The 10,696-nt window shown below is 35.8% G+C and overlaps 2 protein-coding genes across 2 annotated transcripts; both read left to right on the top strand.

Annotated features, from left to right (window-relative positions):
* The first annotated feature begins 1,542 nt into the window (after positions 1 to 1,542).
* LOC136819528 (uncharacterized) lies at positions 1,543 to 3,740 on the top strand. The gene is made up of 4 exons (XM_067075761.1): positions 1,543 to 1,820; positions 2,101 to 2,381; positions 2,520 to 2,732; positions 2,966 to 3,740. Exons 1-4 carry the CDS (start codon positions 1,582 to 1,584, stop codon positions 3,277 to 3,279), a joined length of 1,047 nt encoding a protein of 348 aa, XP_066931862.1. The 5' UTR covers positions 1,543 to 1,581; the 3' UTR covers positions 3,280 to 3,740.
* Positions 3,741 to 3,885: 145 nt separating this feature from the next.
* Positions 3,886 to 9,148, top strand: LOC136819632 (uncharacterized). The gene is made up of 4 exons (XM_067075871.1): positions 3,886 to 4,152; positions 4,825 to 5,105; positions 7,311 to 7,523; positions 8,219 to 9,148. The coding sequence occupies exons 1-4, from the start codon at positions 3,911 to 3,913 to the stop codon at positions 8,530 to 8,532; spliced, it is 1,050 nt and encodes a 349-aa protein (XP_066931972.1). The 5' UTR covers positions 3,886 to 3,910; the 3' UTR covers positions 8,533 to 9,148.
* The last annotated feature ends 1,548 nt before the right edge of the window (positions 9,149 to 10,696 follow it).

Genomic DNA, 10,696 nt, shown 5'->3' with positions numbered 1-10,696 from the left:
GATGCACCGTAACGCTTGATATTTCGTCCAAATCTACCCAAATTTTGCTGAATCGAGTGCCCCGCCCCGGACCTGATTCTCGTCAGAAAATAGGCTTCTTGCTCATCCTCTAGCGAAAAAAGTTTCTTATAGGAAGTATATCTATAGAGGTCTGCGATTCAGACTAGTCAGAAACGCGACTCGTGTAACTGTAAAAGCGTTTTGTTACTGGGGCGCACGGAGGGCGGTCCAGGCGAAAGTTGGGTGGTAGAGGATAAAAAAGACTAGGACGAGGCGGCTTATTCATTTTGCGCGCTAAATAGAAAACGAAAGTACAAAGGACGTGACCCAGTGCAGACATACACGATAGGTGAGGCAGATGTTTTTTTAATATATTTCTTTTGTTTTGTAGTTAAAGTATTGAGGGGTTTATGTCATGAAATGATGCAACTTCTATAGTCATTGTTTATTGACATGTTAAGCATGTTTATGAATGACGTCAACTGGTTATTTTTCAGACTTTATATACGTTATAAACATGTCTGAAAATCAGCAGCTCGTCTGCAAAAATCAAAAACATGCACTGTCTCATGAACTTGATGCTGAACTTATATAGCCTCATATGTTGTAACTTACATGAGTTTGAGCTGGCATTGAAGGAGCAACAAGTTCACTAGCACTAGAAAAGGCCACTAGAAAATGAAATTTGGTTTGATTTGACAGATTTTCATTTTCTACTAAACGTTTTTTAGAAGTTTTTAATCAGTGGAATAAAGGGAAGATTCATGTATTCAGGCACAAAATAGCTCAGGCATTCACGTAATAAAAGAGGATTTTCACGTTCACGCAAATTTTTTAAATTCATGGCATGCATTCACAGATTTTTTATTTTCATGCATTCACGCAGCCAAAAATACGCATTCACCCAAAATGCTGGGGGCCTTAATAGATAACAGAAAGGTATTGCATGTAAAATTAGCAATCAAAATTATGATATGGTAAAACTTTATTTAAAAGAAAATATGAAAGTGTGTTTGAATCTCTCTTTCTTTATCTGTCTTAGGAGGAACCAGAGAGTGTGAGGTCTGTATGCTGTCTTTTGTCTCTTACCAGCTTTTCTAGATATTGGCTCATTAGTATTTTCTGCTAATTTGCACAATAATGCAAAATGACAATATCCAAAAAGTGACGAAGCCCAATTTTTGAAAAGAAAAATTTTTGGGCCAAAAAGTGCCAAAAAATGTGTTTTTGGGACTTTGTGTAAAATTGCAAAATTGTAAGATTTTTTGCATAAAGACAGAGGTCAAGGTTCTTTTAAAAGCTGTTTTTCTGGAAAATGTTTTTTGCCGTAAAATCGCATTTTCTTAGTTAGGGGGATTTCCTTTTCTCATTTTTAGGGCAAATGACTATTTCTCGCGTTTGACTTGGTTTTTTATTTTTTATTTTTTAGTTTGCATTTTCTTACCATTGTAGCTGTTTTTCTATTTTCTAATTACATTAGCCTTCAGGTAGGTCCATTTAGCATGTATCTTTGTGTGAATAAATAAATTGTGATTCAGATTGCAAATTAAAAATTTTAAAATAATTATTATAAAAAGTATTATGGATTTGGCAGTGCAGTTAGACAAAGGGAGATTGAAATCTGTACAGGTTCAACGACCAAAACTATCATCTATTGATGATGTAATTATTGAAGTAACTCATGCAGGAGTTTGCGGGACTGATTTGAAAATAATCGATGGGAAATTTCCTGCGGCTGAAACTGTGATAATGGGTCATGAAATCACAGGTTTGATTGCAGAGAAAGGTGAAAATGTGACTCATCTCAGCATTGGAGACAGGTATATTTTTCAAATGATTTTTAGCACTTCTTTTTTTTAAAGTCTGTGTCAAAAAGGTGTGCAGTGTTTTTATTTTATAACTTCCCAAGCATTTGTTGTATATTAAAAAGGTTGACACAGGCTTTAGTAACAGTTACTGGATATAAAGTTTTTTTTAGGAATTTTTCCACTATTATACTGTAGTGGTAGAAACTCAATTTGAATTTATTTGGTGAAGCTCAATTTTGATTTGTGCAAAAAGTCTGAAAATACCAATAAAAGCAGCACTTTTATTTATTAGGGTATGTGTCAACCCATTCAACTTTTGCTCAACTTGTTTATACTGTGTTCGTGGAGATACACAATTTTGTGTACGGGAAGGGATGAAAACTGCATTTGGAATCATGAAAGATGGTGGCTGGCAAAAATATGTTGTTGTTCCCGGCTCCCTTTGTTTTCAACTACCACAAGGAATGTCACTACAGGACTCTGTCTTTTGTCAACCTTTATCAAATTGTATACGAGGCTGGGATAACATGGTTCATGTTGATTTGGATGCACGGATTCTTGTTGCTGGTGCAGGTGAATATTTTCAACTCTCACTCTTGTAATATTTATTGCAAAACATGATCAGCATTCTTCTATTGGAAAAAATGTTTTTTCAGGGGTATATACAAGCGTTTTTAGCTAATTGAAATGCATATTTTGAAAATGTTTCAGGCATTGTTGGGTTATTATGGGCATCGCTGTTTCATTTCCATGGATATCGTGACGTCACAATAACAGAAGTGATTGATCATCGGAAACTAATGGCATCACGCCTTGATCTTGGTTTTCCAGCATTGAAGCCAGGAGATGTAAACCGAGAAATGAGGGAAGCTGAAGAACATGGCAATGAAGCATGGGGTTTTGATTTGATTGTTGATTGTACAGGTTTGAACCTTAAAATTAGGAAGCTGTTAAAAAGGATAGTCAGATGATTTGATATATTTTGCCTGTAGAATCTTCTATGGTTCTGAATGAAACCTCCAAATGTTTTGACTAACATTTTCCCAGTCAAATGAAAGTTTGAAATATCTTTACATTGGTTTTTTACATTTTTTCTATTGTTTTCTTGCTCAAAGTTTAAGACTTGTAACCTACATTCTTTAATATTTATTCTCCAGGTCAAAAAGAGGCTATTGAGACCCAATTCAAATGGTTACGTAAAGGAGCGACATTTTTGTTGTATGGAGTATGTGCGCAGGGTGTTAATCTAGATCTTGAAGTTTATCAAATCTATAAAAAAGAAATCACTATTGTTAGTTCCTACTTGAACAGGTTTTCATATGCACGGACATTAAAATTGGTTCATGGAATGTCAAAGCGGTATTTAGATTTTAAGAAATTGGATGTTGGTGTTTTTAAATTGAAAGACTATGAAGAAGCTCTGGAAAAATTACAGAATGGTGAATTCTCAAAATTAGTTTTTGAAGTCTGAATGGTTTCCAATTTTAATTTCATAAAATCTGTTGTGCTGATATGATATCTTTTGCGTCTTAAAAGAAATAAAGCTGCAATTTATTACTATACATTTATAAAGATCAAAATTATCTTAAAATGACATTTCTTGAAAATTATTTATTTACTCATTATTCACCATTGCTGCAACTTTTTTTATAATTATTACATATATAACTTCCAAGCTCAACACACTGAACTAAAGCTCTTGTTTAGATCCGCAACATGTTATTTACATGTTTTAAAAGAAAATCTGTTGTTACTAGTATATGTTTGTTAGTATTTACAGCTCTTAAACATTGATTAAGTAGGTTTTGTTACACTCTTGTAAAATATCACCACATGCACCTTAAACGCTAATCTTTTATCTTAAATTTTGATAGGAAAATATTTTTGTGAATGAAATTATAATTTTTTGTAAAGGAAATAATATTTACCTTTTCTTTTTTTTTTGCCGATTCCCTTTTACATCCTGCAGCTATCTATCTTGAAACCCATGACACGATCTTGTATCTAGCTTAAAAATTTAGCTTGAATTTTACACGTATTTTGACAAAATAAATTCTCTTTTTTTATTTACAGTAAAAAAAATTAAAAGGCAATATCACAAAATGATGAACAATGCTTTACAAACATACAATGGAGAATTATCTCTCATCACCAGACCCATGCCAAAAGTGACGTCACCAAATGATGTTTTGATTAAAGTGACCCACGCTGGGGTTTGTGGAACTGATTTATCCATCATTGCTGGTCGATTTGAAGCAGCAAAGAAAATTATACAAGGTCACGAGTTCTCTGGTGTAGTTTCCGGTGTTGGTGCAAAAGTCAAACATCTAAAGATTGGTGATAGGTAACCTTTAATTTTTACATATTTTTATAAGAACAAACAAAAGAAAGCTTCGATGGACAAAATACCAAGAACAAGTTAAGAACGTTAAGGCTTTGCAGATTGCAGTCTTTTAAACACCCAGTTTCTTAGGAAATTCCGCTAAAATACTTGCAAGATTGGCAAGATGGTTGAACAAAGAACATTTCAAGAAGCTTTTTAGTTTTAATTAAATATTTCCTGTTCTAAAGCAGTTTATAAACAGTGATAGTTTACGAAGTGTTAATATTTTATTGTATTTTTAAGAAAATACCATGATCTTGATTTCAGAAATGCAAGCAGGGGGGACTAGAGGAAAGGAACAAGGATATCAGTGAAGTTTAACAGAACTTTCATATTTATATAATATTAGTTCAGTCTGTATGCACCAATTTTTTTCTGAGAGCTAGATTGAGAAGCAGAATCTAATTTTATAGAAGATTCTGCAGTAAGTTTGAAAAGGTAGGATCGAAAATGTCTTAACAATGTTTGATGCACTCGAAGCGTTACCTCAGTTGACATTCTAGCTCGGTGTTGACTGTTCTGAAGTAATATACTGGAATTTCTGCTCTTAAGTTGGTATACATTTATATGTAAAACCAACATTAAATACATTGGAAAATAAATCAAAACTTTTCAACTTTAACTTTATTTCAGAATTTGTGTCAACCCATACAACTATTGTGGATCTTGTGCTTTCTGTGTGCGAGGCCAACCTCAATTTTGCGTTAAGGAAGCCATGAAGACTGCCCTGGGTTACCAAAAAGATGGTGGTTTCCAGGAATACATTGTACTCCCAGGGCATTTATGTTTTCCACTACCGCCCACCATGCAGTTGAGACAGTCAGTATTTTGCCAACCATTGTCAACCATTTTGAGAGGGTGGGATAACATGGGAAAAATTGCGTTGGATTCTAAAGTACTCATCGCTGGAGCAGGTATGACAGACAAAATTTCATTCTTAGACGGTCGTTTTTGCCTTGGCTTGTCTTACTAGCGAGTTTATGGGACTGTGAATTCTGCATTCAATGAGGCACGATACCCTATGGACCGTCCTTATATTTTCCGCTGGAAAAACAGATATCTATATTTCTCCTCACTAGATCGTTTTTGGACCTACCTAAGGTAGTCCTTTAAATTAACCCTTGTCCGTTCGTTCGTTCGTCCGTTCGTTCGTCCGTTCGTTCGTCTGTTGCCAGCTTTTCTCAGGATTGGCTGATTTTTGGCACAATGATGCAAAATGGCAATGCCCAAAATGTGACGGAGCCCGATTTCGGATAAAAAATTTTCTCCGGCCGAAAATTCCGGAAATATGCCGGAAAAACTGTTTTTTTGGCATTTTCTCGAGATTTTATCATAAGTTTTTTCTGATTTTTTGCTCAAAGATGCGTATTAACAATGCCCAAAACATGGCCGAGTCAGATTTTTGAGAAAAAAAATTTTAAGCCGGAAATATGCCGGAAATCGCTGTTTTTGCAGATTTTCATTGGCCTTTTTCCTTATAATTGATTGTTTTTTCATTCAAAAACATTATTAATAGCAATGCCCACCATCAAGCATGTTTTAATTTTCAATAAAATTGATTTTTGAAGCCGGAACTATTTAAAAATCGCCGGAACAACCTATTTTCGCCGGAAATACAGTATTTCTTGAATTTCTCGAGCTGTACTTTATATATTTTTATGAAATTTTGCACATTGATGCAAAATGACAATACCTAAAATGTGACGGAGCCTGATTTTCGAAAAACATTTTTTCCGGCCGAAAATGCCGGAAATATGCCGGAAAAACCGTTTTTTTGGCAATTTCTCGAGATTTCATCATTGATTTTTTGCACATAGATGCGTAATAGCAATGCCCAAAACATGGCTGAGTTCGATTTTTGAGAAAAGTTCTATTCTTGCCGAAAATGCCAGAAATATACCGGAAATCGCCGTTTTTGCAGATTTTCATTGGACTTTTTCCTATTATTTCTTTGTTTTTTCACGCAAAATTATTATTGATAACAATGCCAACCATCAAGCATGGTTCAATTGTCAATAAAACTGATTTTTGATGCCGGACTTTCTAAAAATCGCCGGAACAGCCGAATATCGCCGGAAAAACGATTTTTCTTGAATTTCTCGAGCTGTACTTTATATCTTTTCATGAAATTTTGCAGACTGATGAAAAATGGCAATACCTAAAATGTGACGGAGCCTGATTTTTGAAGTAAAACAATTTCGGCCAAAAATGCCGATAATATGCCGTCAAAACCGGTTTGTTGCCATTTTCTCGTTTTTCCCGATTTTTGCATGAAGATGTGTATCAGCAATGCCCTAAGTGTGGCCGATTCGGATTTTTGAGAATCTTGTCATGCCGGAAGTGTGCCGGAAATCGCCGTTTTTGCAGATTTGAATTGGGCTTTTTCCATATATTTCTTTGTTTTTTCACTTAAAAAAATTATTGATAACAATGACACCATCAAGCATGATTCAATTGTCAACAAAACCTTTGCAAATTTGCAACCGGAACTTTCTATTTCTTTTTTCCTAAACCCCTCCCCCCCCCCATCAAATATCAACGATAAAATTTAATGCATTTTCGCTAACTGCTATATTTTCTAAATGATTGTTTTTCTCCTTATTGCTATCTAAGTTTCATCATCAGGTAGGTCCATTCAGCATATTGCTTGTTTTTCTTTCGATGATCTAGTAGATTAAATAAAGATCAGTAGTAAAAAACGGGCTTTCCAAGTAAAAGAAAAGTGAATTTATCGCAGAAAATATTGCTGCTATTTGTTTTGTGAAAGCTTTATTGGTCAAGCGGTGAAATGCTATTGTAATATCACGTGACCTAGGTAGGATTTCCTACCTAACCACGGCACACTTTTCAGCCAAAGCACGACATCCAGCCATTCGGGCTTTATAAATCTATGGCATCATACCGTAATGGTATTGGAGACGGTTAGCTTTTTTTCAAGCTGTGCTTTTAACTCCTCGATTTTGCAATTTTGCACGTGGCAGAAAGCCTTGAACATTACGTACCAGGCAATACTCGAAATGCTTGATGGGAAATTGTACTAAGAAGCCTAATAAAAATCTATATTTTGTACTATAAAGTTAAAAAGTTTTTAACGAAATGAATTTTTACTTTCGAATCAGGTATAGTAGGGCTGCTATGGGCGTCATTATTTCATTTCCATGGTTACCGTGACGTCACGATCAGTGAAATTAACGATCAACGTAAAGAAATGGCGGCAAGATTAAACCTCGGTTACCCAGCAAGACATCCAAAGGATATAGGAGATGATTATAAGGCAGCAGAGACAAATGGAGACTTGACTTGGGGATTCGATGTTATCGTAGATTGCTCAGGTAATACACCTTTTCGACCGAAGCCGCCAATTGCCGCGCGGGCATTTTGTGTCCGTTTTACCACCCAGACAAACCGTTCCAGTTTTTTTTTCTCACTATAGAGAAAAGAAAAAGGTGTAAAAAAAGGATTAGATCGAGTTTAGGGGGATAATTAAATAATAAAGTGGCACGCGCCTGACTGCGCGACTACGGTATATTGTAATGTCATTTTTCTTAGTTTTAAGCCAGCTTAAGCTACTATTTCATGTCTATCCTTTTTGTCTTCAGATTTCTATAAGCTCGCTTGTTAAACTGACTGTTTCAAATTATTTTCTTCGAATATTTTCGCTACTATTTCTTTGTTTTATGGAAATCAACTAACTCGGCTCAATGGGATCCACCCCAATGGCTCCGCACGAATTAAATTCATAGCAATTATGTAGTTCGAGAAAGTATTATTTAGACCATGTTCGCACGTGACGCGAAACGAAATGAAGCCATTCTATTGGCTAGAAGTGACGTAACACTTAAATGTAACCAATAGATTCGCTTCATTTCGTTTCGGAGCGAAACGGAACCGTCATGCGTGAACATGGTCTTTGTGCTGACATCCGCAGGGGGGTTGGCATACTGTAGATAGGGGTAATAAGAATAATTGATATTGAAATTATTGAAATTGCACATCACGATTAAAAAATTTTTCATTCCCTTCTCAGGAAATAAACGTGCCGTAGAAGATGCTTTCCGCTGGTTACGCCATGGCGCCACTTTCGTTTTATTCGGCGTTTGTGGGAAAGGTGTCAACGTGAGTTTCGAAGGGTACAGTATCTACCAAAAAGAATTACGAATCGTCAGCTCGTTTCTAAACCGCTTCTCGTACGCGCGGACTGTAAATCTCGTACACCATATGTCAGATAGGTATTTAGACTTTAAACATTTGGAGGTCGCCTCTTACAGCTTACATGACTATGAGGCCGCCCTTGACGCCCTACGGAAAGGTGTGATTTCAAAAGCTGTCTTTGAGTTTTAAGCACATGCAATCTGGTTATATTTATCATCATTATCATCATATAACGCCCTTGACGCCCTATGGAGGGGCGGGATTTCCAAAGCTGTCTTTGAGTTTCCAATGGATGTAAGCTAATGGTGGTTTATGATTTTGGTGGTAAAGCCATCCGTAGGGCTTTTAATTAGTTTTTCCACGAGAGCTTTGTAGATAAAAGATATATTCGACATTTGGCTACGAAATGAAGCCATTCTATTGGTTAAATTCAGCTCTTACGTCACATCTAACCAATAAAATGGCTTCATTTCGTTTTAGCGAAACGGAATCGTTACGTGCGAAATTTTGTTCTTCACTTCATTAAAAAATATCATACCTATCTTTTGTGTCGTAAAAGTAAACGATTGGGGAGATTAGTAGAATTCGCCCTAGCTTTCAACCCACGTGTTCGGTAGAGGCACAGTGGAATTTCCTCGGTCTCGGTTGTGAATTTTTCTTCATCCATATTAGAGATTATTTTACATTATTTAACAAATTTTCATTCACTTTTTGTAAAAATTACAATTTTTTTTTTGGATTCATTTTTTTAATTTAGTAGATTGCAATTAGTAGTTATGGAGAGAAATAATGTTTATACTTTGTAGATGAAATGGAAGTAAAGATTTATTGTTACTTTAAAAAATCATATTTTGTTTCATTCCAAAACAATTGGTACAGCTTGCCGAATCTATATTTATCGAACAAATCTAGTTGGTACCTACAACATCCTAGTGTGTACTCATGTTGAAGGGGGTACCTAGCAAGTTACAATAGGTACCTACCAGTTAGAAGGGAATACCTATTTAATCTAGGGGTACATACCAAGTTAGAGGCAAAATTACCGAATCGAAGTGTTCCTATCAACTTAGAAGGGGATACCTATTCAATCTAGGGGTACCTACCAAATCTAGGGGTACATACCAAGTTAGAAGGCAAAATTACCGAATCAAAGTGTTCCTATCAACTTAGAAGGGGATACCTATTCAATCTAGGGGTACCTACCAAATCTAGGGGTACATACCAAGTTAGAAGGCAAAATTACCGAATCAAAGTGTTCCTATCAACTTAGAAGGGGATACCTATTCAATCTAGGGGTACCTACCAAATCTAGGGGTACATACCAAATCGAGGGGTACCTTCCAAATTAGTAGGGGATACCTACCGATATCGAATTTTAGGGGGTACCAACAATCATGGTCGAAATATAATGAGATTTTAGTGTATTTTAACGTTTTTTAGAATTTAAAGTTCGGGCGAGAATTGCTATTTTAACATTTTATTTTAACTTTCTTTCATTGAATATTTCGATTTTGGAGGGGTTCGGTGGCTTTTAGGCTATATTGCGAGCCTTATTGGAGCAAATTTGAGCTTTTAAACCCTAAGATCCTAAAGTTCTAAGTCTTAAGTCACACGTTAAAGCTCAGAGTTGAAACACGACTTTCCAACTCTACTTTAACGCGCTTAAAAATCATTTATGGTGTTTAAAGTTTCGCAGAGAAATCCCCCTTTTTCCAAGTATTTTGTCCTCCAAGTATTGGGACCTTTCATTGGGCTTTTCCAGAAAATTTTTTTACCCCCACTGTTGAGGATATTGATTTTTCGAAGTATCGAACCCCCTGGATATCCTCTCTTATAAAGATGCTTACCCCTGGATATCGTATTTTTTACTTGAAAAGACACTTTGCCCCCTGGATATCCGCTCCCTTGTAGATATTTACCCCCCTGGATATCCACTTTTGAACAAAAATTAACCCCCTGGATATCCGATATCCTCAACAGGGGGGATACAGACTATTTCTGGAAAAGCCCATTCTAACGTGTCAAATAAACGTTGATACCAGTAGCTCTCAACTTAGGTATTCTTTGTGGAAATTCAGATTTCATATTGATGATAAAGCACATGACCTTTAACATTGAAAATGAATTTCCTAGAAACTAAGAGGCTAATTGTTATGTCCCATAGTTTCTACCCCCCTACATTTAGGGGGGGGGGTCTTGGGTTTTGATGAACCAAAAGCAAGGGGGTGTTAAAAGTATGACTTTCCTAAGGGGGGTTGCCAGTTAAGGGGGGTCTTCCTTGAATTATGACTCTTGTACAATCGTTTCATTTATACTGATTTTCTAAGGGGGGTGTGAAATTTTAAATGAATTT

Source organism: Clytia hemisphaerica, unplaced genomic scaffold (genome assembly GCF_902728285.1).
Source record: "Clytia hemisphaerica strain Z4C2 unplaced genomic scaffold, Clytia hemisphaerica genome assembly, whole genome shotgun sequence".
Classification (NCBI taxonomy): Eukaryota; Metazoa; Cnidaria; class Hydrozoa; order Leptothecata; family Clytiidae; genus Clytia; species Clytia hemisphaerica.
The sequence above is the reverse complement of the archived record's forward strand: the minus strand, read 5'-3'. Positions and strand labels throughout refer to the sequence as shown.

Bases quoted from the DNA above. Each gene is read 5' to 3' on its own strand.
- LOC136819632 (XM_067075871.1), top strand. From the start codon at position 3,911: ATGATGAACAATGCTTTACAAACATACAATGGAGAATTATCTCTCATC. The intron at 4,153-4,824 runs GTAACCTTTAAT...ACTTTATTTCAG, and splicing joins CATCTAAAGATTGGTGATAG to AATTTGTGTCAACCCATACA. The intron at 5,106-7,310 runs GTATGACAGACA...CTTTCGAATCAG, and splicing joins AGTACTCATCGCTGGAGCAG to GTATAGTAGGGCTGCTATGG.
- LOC136819528 (XM_067075761.1), top strand. From the start codon at position 1,582: ATGGATTTGGCAGTGCAGTTAGACAAAGGGAGATTGAAATCTGTACAG. The intron at 1,821-2,100 runs GTATATTTTTCA...TTTATTTATTAG, and splicing joins CATCTCAGCATTGGAGACAG to GGTATGTGTCAACCCATTCA. The intron at 2,382-2,519 runs GTGAATATTTTC...AAAATGTTTCAG, and splicing joins GATTCTTGTTGCTGGTGCAG to GCATTGTTGGGTTATTATGG.